The 22,714-nt window shown below is 41.0% G+C and overlaps 1 protein-coding gene across 1 annotated transcript in view; it reads left to right on the top strand.

The window, feature by feature from the left end:
* The window catches only part of IQCH (IQ motif containing H), a 61,209-nt gene that overhangs the window by 23,067 nt on the left and 15,428 nt on the right, over positions 1-22,714 (top strand). Inside the window, exons 13-17 of the mRNA XM_059482581.1 lie at positions 543-609; positions 5,243-5,326; positions 7,504-7,679; positions 10,774-11,046; positions 13,823-14,014. Of these exons, the coding sequence (XP_059338564.1) occupies positions 543-609; positions 5,243-5,326; positions 7,504-7,679; positions 10,774-11,046; positions 13,823-14,014 (792 nt within the window). The remainder of the gene's footprint in view (positions 1-542; positions 610-5,242; positions 5,327-7,503; positions 7,680-10,773; positions 11,047-13,822; positions 14,015-22,714) is intronic.

Here is a 22,714-nt window from a genome sequence, read left to right as displayed (position 1 = left end):
AAGCATCCCCCTGTCCAAGGATCATATTTCATCTTTCATCAGCAATTCAGCCTTTGTGGCTGCAAAATCTGTCGCAGTGTTTCTGGTGAAAATGTCCCTTCTCTTTGGCTTCAGTGGTTCTGTCAGAAAATCAATGTTTTAACTGCATTACCTTAGTTCCTTATATATACCTTGTGGCACTTAATTTGCTGCAAAAAAAAAAAATCCCTCTCTTGTCTACATTCCTGTCACCACTTTGTCAGAAAGTATTTAAGTTTGCAGACAACCTCTTAATTAGTGCTCACAATTTCATTTATGTTTGCTTTCTTTTTTTTTTCATTCATATTCTGTTAATTAAGTGAGCAGCCTCTAATCTTCCCCTGCCAGTAGCTTCATGTAGCCACCTAATTAAATTAATTGGGGAAGATGTTTTAAGTATGTAATTAAATCAATTAATATAATTTATGCCTGGCTTAACTGTACAGTGGAAAAACAGCTGAAGTTTGACTAGATGAATCCACTACAGCTTCCTGTCACTGATCAATGCTCTTCTTGATTTTTAGCATCTGGCAGCCAACTGGAATCGCATCAGGACCTCCAGGAGGACTATTATCCATATCCCATCATTAGGTATAACACTTTTGCCTGCAAATCTATCAGCAACCTCTATTACCCACCACATTATGACTCCTTGATTGAGTTCAAGGAAGGCCCCTTGTTTTATTCAAATTGGTCTCGGCAGGAAAATGTTCTCGACATGATGAGAGTAATAACACAGGGCCCTCGCTCGAAATGCCGTTTAATTTGGGGATTAAGCAAATAAAGTCATTATGTGGGGGCCTCTATTCAGTGGAGAGGTGATTTGCTGTAATTTGCTTTCATCTGTATGAAATGAACTAAAAAGTTGTGTATTTTTTTTTTTCCCTCTGAAATAACAGATAATGTTTGCAGGCTCCTTTAATGAGAGGCAACGCCGGGCCCATGCACGCCGGTGCTGGTGCAGCAATAAGGCAGGATATTGCTTGTACACTGATTTTAATCAAATGTGCAGTCAAAATGATAAGCTACATTCTCTGAAATTATTTAGTTCTAATTACGAGCAGATGGGATGCTTTATTTGCACCTAGGGCGCCTGAGCAAAAGGAAATGCTGTGTGAACAAGAATAATTAAGAAGTTGAATAGTGTTTTTTGCGCTTAAATAATCTGCAGTTTCATGTTAATTAGCACTAATGTAATTATTTAATTACATTTATGAACTGGGGGAGCCGAAAAGCTGGTTCCTGCCACGTAATGGCAAAGTGGAGGTGTTGAGAAATTAAGAGGATGATTTCTTGGGAATTTCTAGGATGCACTGATAATCTCCTAAAACATGAAATCCTTGTCAAAACGCTTCTAACTGCATTTATAATTTGTATTTACACAGCAAATTAATTGACCTGAGAGCTTCAGGATTTTGTAAAGTGAATTGGTTAAGACCTGAATTAATGAAGATGGTAAATAAGTTTTAAACTCTGTTTGGCAGCCCAGATAGCCCTTTATTCCCTGATCCTGCTGACTGACTAACCTAAATATACATTTGATCAACAGCTCCTTCTAATTACACCTGTCCTAAAGTCTTGTGACCATCCCAGGTTGAATCATGACTGAATCCTATTTTAAACCAGGTCAATTTAAAAATAATTTAGACATTCCAGTGTTCTAAACTGGATAGAAACGTGGAGGAGAGCATTTAGGCAGAAAAAAAGCAATTATTAATTAGGTGTGTGAATTCCAAAGTCAGCAGAGTTGTTGCACACCAGATGTTTTCAAAGTCGTATTAAAATAATCCTCAGTATAATCAGAACAGGCTGACATCAAAAATTAATCATTATGTCTCTGTTCTTCTGCTGGATTTGGGAATTTATAGAAGATTTTTAAATTATTTCAACCTCTTAAGTAAATGGTAAAACTCCAGGGAAATTCCACTTTTTTCAGCACTTCACTGGGAGCCCAGGCCCTGATTTTCACAGCCTTGTGCTGTAAATACAGGAATTTGGAGATGTAGGATTTGAGTGGAATCTCCCCCTTAATAAGGAAGAAAATATAAGAAAGATAATTTGAGTGCGGGTATTTTTTTAGAAAATTAGAAAACCTATATAAGTAGGTTAAAATATTGAAAAAATATTAATTCTTCCCTTTAAAAGAGGGGTTTGAAAGTGCTGTTTGGAAAAGTTATTCCTGCTTGTTTTATTAAATGCAGCTATGTCTGGATATTTCCAGTATTCCATAGGGATTTTACATGGATTAAATAATGATAAGTTTATTAAAATATAATGGAAATATTTGGGGATTTTTTCCTTCTTTTGATGTGATAAGATTTAGACTGATTTTGAGAAACAGCAACAAAAAAAAGTCTTAACATTGAGCAATTTTGGTTTGATCTAATTTTAAGAACAGCTAATATTTAAAATTTTGAAAGGTGAAAACATAAAATCCCTACACTAAAAACTTCTAAAATGTAACGATAAAAAATTTTTATGTTTAATTATTCTGCTCCTGCACATTTGATAATTTAAAATTAAGAATTATTGGAGTAGGCTTAGAGGAAGCTGGAAAACTTAAACAACAAATATTTAGCTCAGTCAAAAAGGACTAAATATGTGAATTGCCAGCTGATTTCAGCAGTGTTTTTATTTTTTACTACCTTTTGCTACCATAAAAAATTTTTAAGCTACAAAACCTGGGACAGAGCAGATTAACAAGAAGACACCAAAGTTTGATGATACTCAGTGATTTCTCTGTTCAGTTTTGTAAATCAGAAATAAACCCTGAAATTCTCTGCTCAGTGTCCTTGATTTCAGCATTTGGGACAAATCAGAGTCTGATTTTTCTTCCCTTGCAGGTGGAATTCCAAGGAATGGTGATAGAGGCAGGAGGGTGAATTTCTCATTTCACAACAGTTTCAGATTCATGTCAAGTTTCTGGAAATAATCCAGGAAAAGGGATGGTGAAGGGCTTGAATTGTACTGCTGGGAGGAGCAAATGGTTCCTTTTATTTCACCCAGACAAAAACTTGGGATTTCTAGGATAGTTAAAAAACAAAGCAGAATCCAGTGTTGAAGGATTGTTGTCAGGCAGAGTGAGGAGAAATTATTTTGAACCTTTAAATCAGATTTACTGCCACAAATGTGTGCCAAGCACAGAGAAAAATTCAGTTTTATTGATGAAACCTTGGCTGTTGTTTCCCAGAGCTGTCCCAGGGAGCAGCAGGTGAGTGATCCCAGCTCCTTTTCCTCCTTCCCCTTCAGATCCTGCCCAAGAACTTTCTGTCCTGTCCCCCTCTGCTGTTCCTGTTCTCCAAGGAACCTTTGAGGATTCTTTGTTGGGAGAAGCCACTTGGAGATGAGCAGAATTTATTAAGGAAATGTCAATTAAAGGGTCTTTAAAGGGCTGAGGTTGGAAGGGGAATTAATTCCTCCTATTTTGGCACTGCTCCTGCACTTTGGAGTCATGAATGCCAAACCCAGTCCCACTCCCAAGTGCTCCTTTGTCCACATCCCAAATTCCAGGCACCATTTGGAATTTCTTGTCCAGGAACCAGAACTGATGGCACAGCTGCCCTGGAACATGAGGCTGTGATCACCATATATTGCATTTATTTGGCCTGGGGTTTGTTCAAACTGGAAGAAAAGGAATATTAACCCTTTAATGAGATTTCTCAGGTGTCCAGTTGTGGAGCTGGGAATGCTCAAGGTGAGTCAGGAGGAATGTGGTTCATCCTGCCCAGAGGATTCACCAGCAGTGAATATTCCTCATTAAATCTAATGGGGTCATGCCAGTGCAAGTTAATATATTGTCACTTAATATGGTTTATTAACCTCCCTGTGCAAAGTACAGTGCTACAGCACTGCATCTGCAGAGCCTGAGCAAAATGCAGATTTTAACTTATTTAATTGCCACTTTGTTGTTCCTTTCAAATAATTGCTGGCTTTCCAACTGATGTTGGCATGTTATTTTTTGGCTCTATTCTTAAAACCCAGTGTTTTCAGGGTAAGGAAATCACGGCATTCCGAGGCTGACTTTTAAATGGCTTGAAAATATTAGGCAGTATTTCTAGTGCCTTAAAATTGGGTGGGAGAACAAAATGAAGCCTTGAGACTAAAGTTTAAATACTCTGAGCAAGCTTTTTTCTAATTATTGTAGCTTAATACTAGAGGAGTAAAAAAAAACTAAAATCAATATATTTTACTTAGATGAGTTCTCCAAGTGTCTGGTACCACTGTGCTGACTGTAATGTAAGTTTGGTAAGAAATGACCAAAAATTAAACTGGTAATTTAAATTTCTCTGTATTTTCTGATGTTCTGTGTGCAATTGCCACAGCACCTTAGAATGCTGATCACTTGCAGTAATTGTCTTTGTAATTAGGCTGAAATATCCACTTTGCTGTTCTCTACACGAAAGCACTGAAATAACTGAGCAGTTTTTAGCCAAATTAAGCTTTCCCTGAGCTTCTGATAATTTTCCTTGTGCAGATATATGGAAATGTAAGGATCTTGTTCCTGAATCAGTCACGTTTTTATGGCAAATACTGAAAATTTGGGCTAATCCTGATGGATTAAACAATTAATATCCCTGCTGGTGCTTGTCAGTGGAGCTGTGGCTGTTTGCACAGACACCACAATTCCTTTGGAATTCCACCAATTTGAAAATTACAGCCTTCAAAAAATTATAGTTACAGTGCTGCTGTCGTTTCCTGCAGTGTTTTTGAACGTGAGCAGGGAATCAGCTGGAATTGTGACCTGCAAAGAGATAATCCAGGCTCAGACAGGCTGTCACTCACCTTTCCTCTGCAACAAAGTGAGCAGGTAGCACTGAGACATCTCCTTAATGAAGTGGCTTGGGTGCCTTTCATCTGTGTGAAGGACAAAATTACCAGGATTCTTGCTTAATGATGGTGTCAGGGTTTTTTTCTTCTCCAGTGTTTACAAAAAAAAAAATTATCTAGCAACATGAAAGACTCCCAGCAAAATGGTCTGCATGGTTAAATTAGAAAACTCTGTAGGGCTGTAACATTCAGGTCTGTATTTAAATGACAGAAAAATGTGAAGTTACATCAGTAATAAAAGTAAATTCAGAGAAATGCTGCAATGAGTGCTGTGAAATTTCAAATAGGAGTTTTTTCCCAGCTTTTTTGAATCCAGAAATCTGATTTTCTTTTTTCCCCCAAATCTGTGCCAGGCGTTTCTGACTGCAGTTTGAGGGGGCCTTTCCTTGTTTTCCAGGATATTCCCAACACATCCGTGAGCACATCCCTGACCTTGCTGTCCAGCAGAACCTGCAGATGGGGAGGCTCTGTGACATCCTGGGTATGTGACAGCCCCTGCTCTCTGGTTATTCCCCCAGCTGCCACTGAAAGGAAACAGCACAAACAAAATTATTATATTAAAATTATTATTATTAATATTAAATACAGAGCACAGGCTCTGACATCCTGGATATGTGATAGCCCCTGCTCTCTGGTTGTTCCCCCAGCTGCCACTGAAAGGAAACAGCACAAACACTTTTTAAAATTATTACTAATATTAAATATAGAGCAGGGAGAAGCTGAGAAAGAATTGTGGCATTTCTGGCCATGTTACCCATAAAAAATACGGATATTTTTGCCCCTCTGTGCTGAGGTGGAGCAGCTTCTCCTGTGAGCTGCTCAGCCCCACAGAGTGTTCAGGGCTCCCAAAATGAGGGAGCCCATGAGAAACATGTGCTCCAAAAGAGCAAGCCCTTATTTAAACCCTTTTTTTTTCCTTTTAAGTCAGCAAATGAGGCATAAGGCATCTATTTAAAAGTTTGAGGTTTTTTTTCCTGGCAGGCTTCTTTTAAGCAAAGCAGGGAAGGATATTAGTTAGCAGTGACCAACTGCATTGGTTCCCTGGAATGACATATTTTACATGATTCATGTATATTTCAGGATCATGATTATTTTATAAATGCCATTTAGTAAGTTTGGAACAAAAATATATTACATCCAGAAATTTACAGTTGCCTAAAATAATAATGTAATTGCCTTTATATATTATCTAGGCCCTAATACTGTTTCTTTTCCACTGTACTGGTTTTTTATTTATTTTTTTAATGTGGATTTTTTTGGCTCTTAAATGATAGAAACTTAAAGGGACAAAGTCACACATTAAACATTTTTCTTCTGATTTCTGAACATGAAAATTGGTTCTGCTGTAAAATAGACTACAAGGAAGATACAAACTAGTGAACTATTGACTAAATTATGGACTGGATCATGTGCTTTACCTGTGCCTGGCAGAGGAGCACTGAGATTTTCCATTTTAGTTTGGTTTTTCTTTGGAAAAGCCGAGGATTTCCTTGCTGTTTGTGATCTCCTGTGAGTGAAACTCTCCCTGGAGCCCCCCTGTGTCCTGAGGAGACTTTATCTCTCTTTGTAGGGCAGTGCTACAGCAGTGAAATGTGCTGCAGCTTTTTATTCCCAAATTCACCTGAGTTGTCAGTTTTGCACTTGAGTAGTGACTGGTGAATGGTGCTGAACTCTTCCATTAGTTATTTTTAATAGTGATCTGGTAAATAATTATACAAACACTGTGCTTGTGGGCTCTGTGGTACTTCAATGCCTCAGGTGAGTTCTGGCCTCACATTTGCAGCTCTGGCAAAACAAAGTCAAGCCATGGGATGTCTCATTCACTGTCCAACATTTGGCTCAGGGTTTCCTTGTCCAGGCCTAGCTGTGCTGCAGTCCTTCCATGCAATAGCAGTTATCCCTGGCACTTGTGCACAATAAAACAATGCAAGGCTTCCCACTGATTTGGATCAAAATCTTGGAGTGCTCTTTGCCTATCACTGCCTCAAGGCCCATTAATTCATTAGCTCATCTATTGCCATTAATATTTTAGCAGAACAGAGTGGTTACAATTTTCCCAAACTGCCTGTGTTACAGATTTCCCTTCTGTGTGGACACAGCCCTTCAGCCCAAGCTGTTTTCCATGAGGAAAAGCAGATTTCCCCACCGTGCTGCCCTGCACACTGCCATGCCAGCAATGGTTATTAATGACACCCCACCCTGAGCTTTTGTGTGGGCAGCACAGGAGTAGGAACAGCCCATGGAAAATCCAGGCAGCGTAGAAAATTGCAATTTCCTCAGCTTTCTCAACTGAATGGCTCAGTTTTATAATTTACTGGCATTAATGGGATATATTTTCCAAGCAGTTCAATTCCCATTGATGTTAATGGGAGCTGGGCTCACAAATCCCCCTGCACCACTTCCCAAATCCTGCCCCAATATGTTGTGCAGATTGAATCCCAGGAAGCAGCTCTTCCTCTGGGTCACTGCCCTGCCTGCAGAGAAATGCTGAAGCACAGCAAACAGCCCTAAGATTTGGGAGTGAAGCCCCATTTTTCTCTATTTGCAGTGCTTTATGAGGGAGGGCTGTTGGTGAGCAGAGGGTTGGGCATGCTGGCATTGCTGTTGGGAGTGTGGCACCCTTGTCCCAGCAGTGAGCACTGTGCCCCTTTGTTTCAGATGCCAACGTGGACGTCATCTACATCTGCCCCCTTGCTCTGAGTGAGGAGTTACTGCAGTACTACAATAAACTCCTGGGTCTGCAGGCAGCTGTTAGATCTGGGAGCCCTGAGGACATGGCTGACCTGCAGGACAGGTTCAGAATTCTCACCCCTGAAGCTATAAACAGCTTCCCTGTGAGTTTGTCTTCTAATTACTACAGCTTGAGGGATGCAGTAAAATTAAATTGGAAATTTTATAACTTGCAACGCTCTGGTACACATCAGTGAAATATTATTGCAAGTTTAAGGGCTTTACTGATTAGACTACTAGTTAGAGCGTTGGAAATAAATATCCTGGTTTAGCTTTATAGACTTACTTGAGATAGTCCTAGATTGGCTATTTGTAGGCTCTCGTCCCTTCTGACTCTGTGCTTGGGACTGAGAACTTGATAGATTTATATCTCTAAGCAAATCATGGCAATAAACCATTCTTATTGCTCAAATTTTATCTCTGGCTAGCCCAGCACTCAATCATTGCTGTGTTTGCAGTGGCTCTTGCAACTAAATCCAGTGCAGAGCTCCTTAAAGAACAAGGCTTAAACAAAGTTAGGTAATAATACAGAAATCTGAGTTTCAAACATGTCAGAATAATATATAAATATGAGCTCCAATAATACAAAAGTGATAGTTCCAGAATAGCAATTAATAATAGAGAAATATTAGTTCCAAACCTGTAAAGTCAGATTTAAATCAGTGTGCTAAAACATGTTCTAATTAATGTACAGTGTGTTCGGTGTTTCTGGAAATGCTGCAGTGCAGTGGACACTTCACAGTGAAGAATATATTTTATTGTTTTATAGTTTTATATTCTAAAATTTATATTCTAATTTAAATAGTATTTATATTCTAATTTAAATATTAAACGCAGAGTGTCTTGGCTGGGATTGGATTGTTATCAAACTTTGTGGCACGTTTAGGGGCTTTACTTGAAGCCTTGCTGCTGGTTTTGCTATTTTTTCTTTTTAAGTTGCACTTTAACCGTCATTGCAGGGTTTTTCTCTAGATTATTTTCCCAATAGTAACTTCCAATTATGAATTAATGCCAAAATCTGTCAGGACAATGGGCAGCACCAGATTTTAGGTGAAGCAGGTTGAGGTGACCATGGCTCTTTGGTGCCATGCATCTGTTAATGTGCAAAACCCACCTTGTTTTCATTTAACGTGTTCTTTACCATATAATAATTAATATTTTTAATGAATACATTCTCTGTGTGGAGAGGAACCTGCTCTGAACTGCTCCTGGTCACCCCTTGGCTTCAGTGCCAATTTGGGCTGTGTAAGGGTTTGAGCTTTATAAATTACTATAAAGCATCTTTCTCCTGGGTTATTGAATAAAAAGCTTTTATTGCACCTAATGGATCGAAATTTATTCCCAATCAATGAAACTGTGGCTTGAAGGCCACTTCAGAGGGCTCCTTTTAGCAATTCCAGAGGCACAGATCAGCCCTGCACTGGAAAATGTGTGGAAAAGGCAGAGCTGGCCCTGATCCTGCACTTGAGGTGTGCCCAGCTGAAGGCAGCTTTGCTGTCCTGGTGATCCCGATGCCAAGGGCAGATCTGGGATCTTGGGCAGCTGAAAACAAAACAGAAATCAACAGGTTTGAGAGCCAAGAACTTTGGTAATCCCATATCCCCTGTTCCTGCTGGAATCCCTCAGTTCTGCTTTTCCCTGCTCTCCCTCCCACTTCCATATACCCTGGCAGCTCTAGCCCTCCCAAAAAGCAGGAATGAAGCAGCTTTTACAGCCTGACCTCCTTAATTAGCTGTAAAATCCATTATCGAGGGGCACAAAGCAGATCTCCTCCCCACAGCCCCACTGGCCCCAGGCTGGGAATGGATCCTGTTCCTGCAGGCAGAGCTCTGGGCTGGGCCAGGCCCTGCTGGGACCAGGGCTCAGCAAAGGGAATCCATCCATGGAGCAGGGCTTGCAAGGGCTGGGCTTTAAAACTGATCCAAGCAAAAGGGCTCCAGGTGATTTGTTTGCTGTTCTTTTCATCTGAAACTTCATCTGAAAATTCTCTTTTTCTGCTGGAGCTTTGGGGATTGTCTCATTCCTGCTGTCCTTGCAGGGTGCTCAACTCCTTCACAGAGAGATCTGGGCACTTTTGGAGCTGTGTTTGGTGTGAGGAAGCACCAAGGAGATTCCTTGTGTTCTTTTCCAGCACCATCCTCCCTGTCCAAATCAGGATTTCTACTTCAGTCCCTGGCAATGAACATCCAGGACTTGGGAGGAAAATATTCTGTGTCCTTCAGTGCTGGAAAATCCCTGGCAAATCCAGGATTTACATTATCCTGAAAATTCCTGAGGCCTAAATGAGATGAAATCTCAATAGGAAGATGATTTTCTCCTTGTTGGGATTATGATTTGTTCATGACAGTTTATTGCAGTGGATTTCTCTATACGTGTCTCATCCTCAGTATATTTTTGGGAGTATAATCGGAATATATGCATGGGATATATGTTGTTTAAAACATTTCTGAGGTTTCACCTGCCATGACTGATATTCTTAATTAAATTCAGTTTGTAGGGTATGTCATGAGCTGCTTGTTCAGCAATAGATTTTTTTTTGGGAAGAAATGAAAAATTTCTTCAAAAAAGTTGGTACCTTTGTGTTTTAAGCTAAAAAAAACCCTACTACAAAACTGCTCCCCTCTCCTTAAGTGCTCCTTTAGATCAGCAATCAGAGCTCCTGTGAAATGGAAATGTTCATCCCCAGTAATTTAATGTAAGCACTGAAAGCTTTTGTAAATCAAAGTGTTTTATTCTCAGAGAATCACTTCAAATACCCTGAACTGTATGTGAAATACATTCCCTGCTATAGGGAGGGGGGGATTCTTCATTTTTTTATTGATTTTGAGGAGCTCTGGAGTTAAACCATGCCAGGAGTGTTGCTGAGATGAATCACTATTATCCAAAGGCCAGCAGCCTCTGTGCCTGACAGAAGGATAATTCCACACGGATCAAATAAATACAGATGTGTAGTAATTAGTTCTATTCCCAACGAGGCCATTTCCAACCCACTAAAGATGTGCACGATTATGGAGCCTCACCCCAACAGCTTTTATCAATTTAAACTGCTAAGCTACAGGATAGGTCATAACCCAGCCTGCTATTAATAATGTATTTATTGTGGGCAACATTAGGAATTAGGGGGAGGAGAAAAAAAAAACAACAAAAAAACCCACTTTTCATAAGAATAAATGAAGAATAAATGTTCTCTTTTTGCAGGAGCACCACATGTGCCTGGCCACGGTGCTCAAGTACAGCCCCAGGACGCTGCAGAGGCTCCGGGGTCTGCTCCAGGGCAGGGATGCCTACATGGTTGGGGGTGTTCCCCACCTGGATGAGCTGGCTGTGGCTGACCAGCTCCAGGTGCCACTTCTGGGCTCAGAGCCAGCAGTGGCTCAGCTCTGCAGCACCAAGTCTGGCAGCAAGAGAATCTTTGCCAATGCAGGAGTGCCAACCCCTCCTGGAGAGGGGGACATCCACAGCAGGGAGCAGGTGAGCATTTGGGGCATGCCAAGAACTCCACTGATGAAACCCTCATCAAGTTTTATATTGCAAATATTTAACCTACAGTGCCTAGGCTGGGACTTGGTTTTTAGCAAACTTTGTGGCAGGTTTAGGGGCTTTGCTTGAAGCCAACCCAACCTCTTGATTGGGATTTGATTTTTAGCAAATTTTGTGGCACATTTAGGGATTTTGCTATTTATTTTTCTTTTCTAACTGAACTTTGATAGTCATAGCAGTTTTTTTTCTGGATGCTGGGTTATTTTTCAATAGTAACTCCCAACTATTTTCCCATTAGTAACTCCCAAACCCTCATGGGTTTGATCGAGTCTTGGGTGAGGTTGGGTCCTTTCTTGGCTCAATTAAATGCAGTTTGTGCCCAAGGCAGGAAGGAACACAATTACCCTGGGGCTCTTCATGGGCTTGAGGATATAAAAGTGTTTGGTCCAATATTTGAGATAGCTTGTGCTGGTGAAGTCATGAAATTAATCCATTTTACCAGTGACTGAAGATGCACATTTTCCAAAAATCCTTGTTCTAAGGGGAAGAAATCTCCCTTCAATGAGCCTGTTCCCACTGAGCATCTTTGCAGTTTTACTTTGCAGCCTATCATTGCTAAATTCATCTCTCTTGTTGGCATGACCAGTAGGAAAATAAGAAAACCCTATTGAACTGAAATTACGAGGCACAAGAGGTTTCTGTACTTCCATTTTACATGTTTATTTTGCAGCCAGTCCCTCAGTATTTTATTCTCTAAGCTGATTTTGCAATTTACAATGATATGTTTACATATTTATTTTTAAAAAACTCAACATTTTTACGGTGGTATTACTTCTCATCCAGGAAAATAATCATTGCTAAGGTTTTTTGTAGGTGCTCCTGCTTCTTCAAGAGGCTTTTCACATTGCTTTAGTTTTTATTAATCACCTTTAGCACTGAACAGTCTAAGCTACACAAATCCATTGCTACTTCTCCAGTAGATGAAATAAATATATGATCAATGACCTACAAAACAGCTGTTTGATTTATTTGATTCACGTAAATTATTTAACAATACTTCTGGTTCATCCTACAGGGTTATGGAATTTCTCCTTCTGTTGTTTGCTTGTATGAAATATTGACATTTTAGGTTAAATAATCAAAGTGAGGTGACACCATGGTAAAGCACAATTCAATTTTCACTTAAAGATAGCACATAATTCTTTGTGATTGGTGCAGTCCTTACAGGATTATTGATCCTTTTCATTACTGTAGGGGGAGCCCTCAAGAAAAACACATTTATGTGATTCTCAAAAGCCACAAATGGAACACATGTAATTGTATTTTAGGTCAATCTTTAAAAAAAAAGAAACAAAAATCCCTCAAATTACTCCGTAAAACGTAGAAGACTCCAGCCAATGCAACAAGATCTGAGAATACTTTCAGCAGGTTCAAAGTCATTTGCAGTTTCTAAGAAGCTAATTGCATCCTGCACCAGCTGGGCAAAAGGCATTTGGAAGCCATTTAAATCTGTGTACATACACAAATAAATAATTAGCATTTTTATAAAGCCTGCCTGGTACCTCCTCCGTGCATTTATAACCATGGGCTGCCCTCTCCAGCAGCAGCCTTTCCCAGCTGTTTGGGCTGGTGCTACCCTGGCACATTTCTGCAAATAGCATCGTCCATCCCACGTTGTTCCCTGTCACAAACATTCATGGAGCACTCCTGGTGATCCAAAACATCAGACAAAACCAAAAAAATAACACCTGGGCAGCAAATTCCTCTGTGCAGAAAACAGGGATGTCCTCAAAGGCAGCTTTCAATCCACATCCAAACAGCTGTAACAACACAAACACCTCTGAGAAAAGGAACCCAGTTTGTTGGACTATGCCCTTTCCTGACCCAGAGATGGGCAACTGAGAGGTGCTTTAAAGCTTTTATTCCATTTTCAGACAATACAGATGTTATAATTCATGCCATTGCAGTCAGAAGCCAACTAATTCCTAATTACATTCAAGTGTTTCTTGGTCTATCAGCTTTGGCCACACCATGCTGTAAATGCCTTAAAGCCAGTCATCTAAAATTACCCCTCGTGGGTCCTACCTACAATGCATCTTTCATAGTTCTGTTTCTCTAAAATATCTAGTTTTATTTGTAAGGCCATCCTTTGAAATTGTTTCTAGTTCCATTTCTCTCTCAGCAATGTCTGTCCTGTTCCAGGGCATTTCTAAATCAGCATTTCTTAGCTCAAGCTTTGCATATGGATGCCCACTATGGGTCTTCTGTTAAGCTTTGAGAATTTCCTACAAATCCATTTCCCACATTTCCCCCTCTCTCTCTTAGACAGAAAAAACTTCTTTGATGGTTTTGTTCATGGATTGCTGTGCACAAGGAAGTACACAGGGCGTTATCACTGACGTTGTCACTGTAATAATCAATGTATAGAAACTTATTTTAATAAATAATTACACTATAAATAATATATAATGTCTAAAATATAGTATATATTCTCTAATATATAATATTTTATATATAAATATATAATAATGTATATAATCTTAATAATCAATATATAGAAGCTTAAAGCTCCTTTAGCCAAGGTGCAAAACTCTGTCTTTCAAATAAGTCAGCTAAGTCATCACACTATGTGAGCCTTCTGTCGGGCTTTGAGAATTGTCTACAAATCCATTTCCCACATGTATTTAGGAAAATAAACATTAATAAATGTCCCAAATCAATGTTTGGGAGGTGGAGGTGTGAAGGGTTTTGTGTCCCTGCCCTGCAGCTGCTCCGTGCCCTCAGCCAGCTCATCCTGGACAACCTGGAGGTGCAGCGCTGGCTCTTCAAGGTGGATGATGAGCGTGCAGGAGATGGCACTGCCTTCTGTGATGTCATTTCTCACCTGGAATGCCAGCCCTGGATCCAGAGGGAGCAGCAGGAGCACGGCCCCGGGGTGTGGAGCGAGAGCCAGGCTCGTGTGAGTAACAAAACTGTGTTGTCTTGGCTCTTTATGTCCCCTGAGGTCCCTGCTCGCTGCAAATCTCCTCCCTGAGCCTTCACTGGAAGGTAAATGTTGATATCACAGCCCTGCCTGGCTTCACAAAGCAGCAGTAATTCAAATAAAACAGGGAAATATTCCAAAATAATATTCAAAAATGTTCCAAAATATGAAGGAATGCCTGGCAGCCAACTGTGGAAGGATTTGTAACACTTCCTATGCAATAAAAGGCAGGGTTTATACATTTTTTATACATATAAAATTTTATATATTTTTGTGAAGACATATAAAGGAAGGTTTATAGGCAGCACAGCCTAATCTCCATTGGAATTCTTTCCATAGAAATTTGGAATTATTGAAACAAAGATTAATTAGGATTGGGATTAAAATAGCTGACCGCCACTAATTTGAACTCGTACAAACTGATTGGTTTTTCAGCTGGTTTTCTATGGATTATTTTTTCTGGATGATTTGCCTCATTAATAACTTTTAAACCTGTATGAGATGACACTTGTAGGTTTTGGTGATCATTAAGCTGCTGTAAGTTTTATTACCAGGGATGTTCAGGTAAGGAGAGCCATCTGTAAAAATCTAACTAAGGGAAACATTAGAGCATGAACTCAGGCACTCCTGGATTCCTAAGAATCCCCAGGATTGAGAGGCTGGAAGATGATACATTTTAACTGCAGAAAAATCCATATGAAACCATACTTCATTATTCTGGCATTCCAAGAACTATTTGTAGTTTAAATATTCATTGGTATTTAAATGTCTTAATTTCAATAAGCATTTGATATTTCTGTATATCTTGCCAAATTCATTCCTAATGTAATGGTTTTAAAGCCAGAAGGAATGTATCCAGAAAAATTGTTTAATTTACATAAACTACTCATTATAGCTCCTCTGATTTTTTTAAATTCAATCAAAATGGGTTTGAAATTTGGGGTTGATTGAATTATATTGTATATTAAAGTTTCAAATTGGGCTGATTACGGTTCTGCTGTGTTTGACAGATACAGAATAATTTCACATTATAAAACAGTTCCTGATAGAAAGCTGAAGGGATAATTCCTCTGATCTGCAAGTCAGGCAGGATGAAGCAGCCCCTGAAATTCCACCCCAGTGGGACACAAAGCTCAGGATGTGTCCAGGGCCTGCCCCCAGACCTGAGCCAGGACACAACCAGGAGCCAGCACTGCAGTTCTGTCCCTGATAGCAGTGACATTCCCTGTTTCTGTGCCTTTCTCATTCTGTTCCTAAGTGCTTCTGCATAAAGGCCACAGTGAGCCCAGACTTCCTTTTTACTGCCTCGAGCTTGGGTACAACCAGTGAGAAACCCCTAAATGCAAACACACGTTGGAAGTTGGGAAACAAACATGGAATAATGAATTTGATGTCATTTCCCAAAGTCAGCAGACAGTTCCAGGCCAGTGCTGACGTGGCCTTTGCCAAAGTGTTGGCCAGAGAAGCTCTGGGTTCCTGATCCCTGGAAATGTCCCAGGCTGGGCTGGACAGGGCTTGGAGCAGCCTGGGATGGTGGGAGGTGATGGGATGGGATCGATGCCTTGGGCAGGCTGAGCTGGAGCAGAGGCTGGGCAGAGTTCCAGAACAAAGCAGGGATTTATTGACAGCATCTCCTCCATGGATCCACCTTGGGCAGCGCCAGAGCCCAGCCAGGGCTGCACCCAAGATGAACCAAAATGGCCCCAAAATGCACGGCCGGGCACGGGCTCTGTCCCTGGGATCAGCTCTGCTCCATTTGCACCTTGCAGTTCATTGTCCCATTGCAGCTTGAGCCAGGCAGTCCCACCCTGCTTGTTTTTCTCTCTGCAGCCCACGGGGTTTGTGCTCCTGGGCTGAGATTTGGGTCATTTGTGCTTGGTGCCCAGCTGGAGCAGGAATTGTTTTGTGTCCCTGCTCTGTGCACAGAGCTCACCATGCCCTCGTGTGAAGCCCAGACCCACCCACTAAAGCAGCACAGAACCTGAAAAATATGAAAGCTGAAAGCTGAGGCATCAGGATGATCCTGAAAATCCCTCCCAATCCAACCTCTCTGATTCCAAAGTGTGGAACTTGCTGCTGTTCTGAGCACCTTGAACGTTTCTCCAATTTCCCTGCCTTCCACGTTTACCCTCTTTTGAAACAAGGACTCACAGCCTCCCCAGCCTCAGCACAGGGAGAGCAGGGGATTAAAACACTCCTTTGTCAGGGAACACCATTGTAATGATCCACATTTAAACATCAAAGCAGGAGTTTGTGCTTTCATGTCCTGGTGCAGTGTGGGGACCTGGTTCCTTTGATAATGAAGACGTCGTGTCACTGCCACACACAAACGGATGCTGGCAGGTTATTAAAAAATTCAGCTTCTTGATGAAAGACTATCCTGCAGGCTAGCAGCACAGTGAAAAGCCTCTCCATTCTGGTGGAATTATTAGAAATGAGAACATGACTGTAAGCACTAAATTATGGTAATACTTACAAATAGCATCATTTGCATAGCAGTTTAAGACACGCCACCCAGATTCTCCTCAGTGGCGTGGAGTAGGCAACAGATTAAAAATAATGGACTTGGTGAGTTTGAACTGTGTAAAAATCTATTCCAGCTAAAAATGAGCCTGATTTTAGATTCCTCAATGCAAATACAGCATCGGGGCAGCCCCAAATGCACGACAGGATTATGGATGGGTTAATGCAGCCTCTGAGTTATCTGAACAATTAATCTGCAGCTGCAGGAAGGGTTGAATTCATAAACTGCAAAATGTCTCCAAGTCCATCAGCCCCCTGTGCACTGCTTGAGTCTGTCAGCAGAGGAATTTCATCCTGAGGCCCAGCTCCAATGGTTCAATATCCAGAGAACTGCTGAACTTTTGGCACTTGTGGGGTTGGTTCTGGAGACATCTTCCAGTGTGGAAAAAACCATCAGGGTCTGGCCCTGGTTGTGTGCAAAAAAACCCCAAAAAACAGTTAATCTGATAAGGAGACTCAGTATCCTGTAGGGTGAATGATGATTGTAGGGAACAAATAAATTCATTTTTAACATCTGCAGGTTTTCTGTACTAGTTCAAGCTGCAGTCACCCCATGCATAGCACAAAAAGTGTTTTTGCTGCTGTAAGAAAAAGTGAATAATTTTTTGGAATATCTGGATTAAGATATCCATAGTCTTTATTAATAGATAGTTTAGCTGGGCATCTCATTCCTGCTCCAAGTCAGCAGCTCAGATTCTGGAAAATCTCACTCAAACTTTTATGGACCCTTGCTGGGAGACTAAATTCATGAAAAATTCTCATTATTGCTGACACAATCTCTGGTTTAGAGGGATTCTGACTTCTTGGAGGCTGGGAGAGTATCCAAGTAATGGATAAACTCACTCTGTCTTCATATTTTCCTTTTTCTTAGGAACTCAAACTCCCAAGACTCTTCCCTTTTAGGGCAAAGAGAACATCACCTTCTTGTTGGCCTTGCCTTTTTTCTTCTTTTCACAAGTCCCTTTATATAAATAACACAGGACTGCAGGATCCCATCCTCTTGTATAAATGTGGAATTGTAGTAAATCACTAGATTAAATTACTACTGAAATTAATTTTAGAATTATCTTTTATTGCCCTGTGACTTAATTAACCACCAGGATCAACAACATGATGTGAGTTTATCTAGCAGCAAGTCTGAAAAGAACAAAGATCAGGCTGGAGACAAAGGGATAAAGAAGAGCTGAAAATCCAGGGATAGAACAAGACACAGAAAAACAAGCAACAAATACTCTCTGAACAAGCCCTTAAAACTGGTAGCTACACAGCCATTTCAAAACTCTCCATCAAATATCTGTCAAATATCATCAAATAGGGAAAAAAAAAAGGATTTAATGCACTTGGGCATCCCCTGCTAGAAAAATGTTTGAGTTTTACTCCTCCAGTTGAGTCAGAGGATTTTGTCTCTGTTTTTTTTTCCTTGAAGGCAGTTAATTAATTAATGCAGTTTATTTATTACAATGAGGACATCAGAACCTTTTCAAAAGGACAATTCTGGACAATTTTTGGTCTGAATCACCTAAAACAAGATTTGGATGCTGCTTGCAGGATTTTGCAATGATCGCTGTTGGGAAATAGGAATGCAAAATGCAGGATGCTTCTTTAAATGAACCATTTTTTGGTCAGCTTTTAAAAGTCCTGCAGGAAGTAATAGATGAATTTTGGGATTAGTTAGGAATAGAGGGGAGCAGATTGTGTCCTGCTTGGATGAATTCCATGCACTGAGATTTCCACATCTTATTTCTTTGCTGAGTTCAGGAACTCAGAGGAGGATGTGTGTGCAAACAAATCAGGATAAAGCCAATCCATCAAAAACGTAATTTCAGAAACCTGCCAGTGCCAGCACACTCCTTCCTGACCCCCTTTGAACACAGCAGAGCTTCCTAACACTGCTTTTTTCCTGAGTTTTTGTTGATTGATCTGAGTGTAACACCTAGAGCCCACGGAGGGGGTTCTCAAGGAAGGAGCCAGCTGTGCACGTGCAATTGCAGGTGTGGAATTCTTCCAGCCTCAAGAGGGCCAGAAACCCTGACAGATCCCCAGAAAATGCATTTCCAGCATTTTAGCATTTCTTCTAACTGATATCATGTTTAACAGGGAAAGAAAAGGAGCCCAAAGACTTCAGGAAGAGCTCAGTGATGGAAAGGAGCAGTGCTGGAGGGTTTTTAGTGAGAGCAGAGCAATTATTCCAAATAATTGAAATATTCATTGCACCTGCAGACGACCCTCAGTTTATTGAGATTATCTGCACGTGATGAGCAAATCTGAGGTGAAATAAAGCAGATTTGTGTCCCTGGGCTTGGTGAAACCCAGAATATCATCCCTGAACCACAAGCAGGGGCTCTGCAAGCTGTTGGGCTGTGTGTCCTATTGATTTAATATGCTCCTAATCAGTACATAAAGCTATAGGCCTGCAGTGTTAATTTTTCATATGCTTACAAAGTACCCTTTGATTTTCTGTCACGCGTTAATTACAGCGTTTTGCCATTAAATAGGAAGCTTTGTGTAAACTAATTACTAGGTAATCATTGTCTACCGCCAGCGTGCTGTTCCTACCTTTTATTTTATTCGAGAAATGCACAGATCTCAGTCTGGAACCACTATACCTTCCAGCCATTAGCTCTCACTAATTCATAGCATTATTGTGCTAAGATTGTAGGAGTTGTAATTGTTGTGGTATCAGTGCTGTTAATTACCGGAGTAAACAGTTGAAATGGTGCCAAGGTCTATTGTACAAGGCAGAGGAAAAGGAGGTTTAAATGTTACTTCCACCATCTGGGGACTGGAGGAGAGGCAAATGCTAGAAAACAGCAGTGAGGCAATATCAGAACTTCAGCTCCAGGGTTTGAGGCCATATGGATCCAGAATATTTTGAATCAATTGAATTTAAGTGCCAGTTTGTAGCAATAACAGTGGGGAAGGAGAGGATAAAGCAGGAGCACTAAAGAAATCTGAAATGCCTTAATGTTGGTGCAGCCAATAAAATGCCTGCTTGGATTATTTTAAAAATGTTTGTTTTGCTAAAATCCAAAAAGTAACGCATAGGCAACTCTGGGAATAAAGGGAGTTTAAGTGTGTGTTGTTTGTGAAAAACAATGCAGGTTTTGTCTGACAATTCCTGTAGCATTACAGCAATTTCCATAAAATTCCTGAGAAGTGACTGTGGATTTTCCATATAAGGTTTTTTTCCTTTCTGAAACCACATTTTTGGAATTCATTAGAATATTTTGTTTAGAGGTACAAACCAGAAAGGAGAGCAAGTCACAGAAGTGTAGCAATTTTATAGAGATGGAAAAAAAGGGAAGTCAATTAATTGCGAAAATAATTTTCTTCTGAGGACACCAGAATTGTTTGTGCCTTTGCAGAAATCTCACTAAAATACAGAAAATGCACTTGCAGAAATCTCTCTAAAATACAGGAAAATGCCTTCAAACACTCCTGGTCTCATTTTATGTGAGAATCAACATCCCAATGTCCTGAACTTACAAATGCTGCCTTTAAAATAAATACAGGATTATTGTTCTGAAGACAGATTTTTGAAGATCGTGACAATCATGTTTTCTTTGCTCTGAAGGAAGATGTGGGGAACCTTGCACATGCAGGATGCACCTTGCAAAAGACACAATTTGGAATATTTATTTAGTTTAGAAAGCAAACTAACTAATAAAATTATCCTGATCCTAAATTCACATTCAGTGGATAAACAAGCAGAATTATTTGAGGAGTTCACAGCACTTTGAAGATCCTTTTCCTGGCTGATTTTTGCAGCACAGATTTGATCTTTGATTTCCCTGCATAGATTGTTTTCCGAGCAGGGATCTGGCAGCAAATTGCCGCTGCCACTTTCGGAGTGTTTGCAGGAAATAGGAAGGATCTCTCTTCCTAAACAATCCTGGTTTATTTATTTTTTATTGGTCTGTTAGCAGATGTTGAAGTAGTTCAGGGCACAATGTAAACATGTGCTTTTCAATGGATGCTAAATAGGAAAGTGCACAATGAAAGGAGCGCTTGGGAGGGGGTTTGGAGCAGGGCAGAGGGGGTTTTGTGGGGTTTTTGTGTGTCTGTGGTTGAATTTAGAATTAAAAGAAGTGCTTGATCTTTCAGTGCCCAGACCCTGAGCGCGCAGAGCCGTGGCCCCATGTGGTGTGAGAAAAGGAGCAGCACTTGAAGGGCTGGGGCTTTGAAAAGGAGCTCAGCTCCTGGTTGTGGCAGCCTGGAAGGGGCTGTCCCGTCTGTGGGGTTCATTGAGGCCTGGCAGATGTGCCCCAGCCCCACAAACCCTTGAGTGGGAGCAGCGCCGGCCCGGCGGGCAGCGAGGATGAGCCCAGGCAAGTGCAGGATTGTGGGCTCTGTCTTCTGCACCCCCTCCATGGCAGGCAGCTGAAATGGGCCATTAGCTATCAGGGAAAATTGTCTTTGCTCCTTTCAGCAGATGGAGCAAATATTTTACAAAGCAATTTTACATAGGAAAAGCATTTGTGTGAGGCGGTAATGACGGCTGTTTGCCACGATGGGACCCGAGCTCGGAACATGCTTTCCCAGCTCTGGGGAAGGCAGAATTGGCACTTTTTTAATTTTAAAATTTGCAGTTAACACTGAAAAGCCCGGGCTTTAAATCAGGTTGCACGCTTTAAGAAGATAGAGGGTGTTCAGTGTGCTGCTTCCAAAGCCATTCCCAGTTTTAGAGATCTCTCCATTTATTCAGTTCACTGTGGTACTTTGTGCTTCTGGCCGGGGTGGACCTGTCTGAATAAGAAAAAAGTGCCCAATCAGTCTAATTTGCAAAACAGGAAATAATGGCAGTTACTTGGACATTTGGGCAGCAGGCGCTGGCTCCTTCCATGGTTGCTGGTGTCACTGAGAACATCAGGGCTGGACCAGCTCCCACCCAGGCTGGAGAGAATTATCCCAGCACCACTGCTCACAGGAGAAAGGATGTGCTTATAAATGGCAGGAATTGTCATTGTGCCATCCAAGTGGCATAAATGGCCACAGCTCCACTGACTGCAGCAGAGTCGTGGCACTTTGTATTGCTCAGGAGCTCTCTGCTGATTTTATTCCTCTCTGACCCACTCGGCTTTCCTTTAAAGGAATTTGGAGTTCCTTTCTTCACTGTGTTTGCTTGCAAGGTCTAAATGATCCTTTCCATCTGGTTTTTAGCTAAAAACCCCTGCATCTTATGCATTCTGCTCTGCAGCCTCTTGCTTTCCCCAGATCTTTCTTCCTGCTTCTATTTCTTCTTCCTATTTATTTATTTTTCTTCTCAACCAGCTTTTCAGCTTTTCTTTTTTCTTTCTGTCTCCAGCAGATTTCCTACCACTGCCTTCAACATCTGCCACTCTTGGTCCTAATTTTGTGTTGCAACTGCCTAAGAAAACCTTTCAAAATTCATCTTGCAGAAGGGTGAGAAATTATTTCTCATTTAGTGGGGAAAAGCTGTATTTTTTTTTTTTTTGGTGCTTCTTCATTGTTATAAAAAGGTGCTAAACCAATTGGGAGAGATGTAAAGATTTCTACATGATGTAAACAATATTTGAGCTGCTCATTTTTAGTGCTTCTGAGAAACATCAGCTGCAAGGTTTGAACAAATGCTCCCTGTTTCTGTTGAGCCTGTGGTCCTGGATTGTTTGGGGCCACATCAAGAGAGAAAACATTGGTAGGCTCTGCTGGAGATACTGTCCAATTTAAATGAAATTAGCCAGCTGAGCACTGATCCTTTTAAAAGGTTTGACTTCATGAGTGAATGTTGGATGCGGGCTTGAATTTGCCTACTAAAACTCCCTATAATCAGGATTATTGCCTTTTTAGAGCTTACAGTTGCAAAAAACCCTCCAACCAGGATTCCAGGAGCTGATCCCTAAAGGGTGAGTCCCTTCTGTGGGCACCCTGAGTGCCCAGGCTTTGTTCTGAGAGCCCACCTGGGCTTGGGGCTCAAGGGAGGTTTGGCAGATTTTCTTGAATTGATTATTTGTTTAAAATCCTGCTTTGTTTCTGTCAGACAGGTTTGGTGCTCACATCCTTCACACTCCCCAGAGCTGTGGCTGCTCCTGGACCCCTGGAGGTGTCCAAGGCCAGGCTGGAACCTGGGATAGTGGCAGGATGGAATGGGATGGGATTTAAGTTCCCTCCCAACCCAAACCACTCCAGGATTCC

This window comes from Ammospiza nelsoni, chromosome 14 (genome assembly GCF_027579445.1).
Source record: "Ammospiza nelsoni isolate bAmmNel1 chromosome 14, bAmmNel1.pri, whole genome shotgun sequence".
NCBI classification, from domain to species: Eukaryota; Metazoa; Chordata; class Aves; order Passeriformes; family Passerellidae; genus Ammospiza; species Ammospiza nelsoni.
The sequence above is the reverse complement of the archived record's forward strand: the minus strand, read 5'-3'. Positions and strand labels throughout refer to the sequence as shown.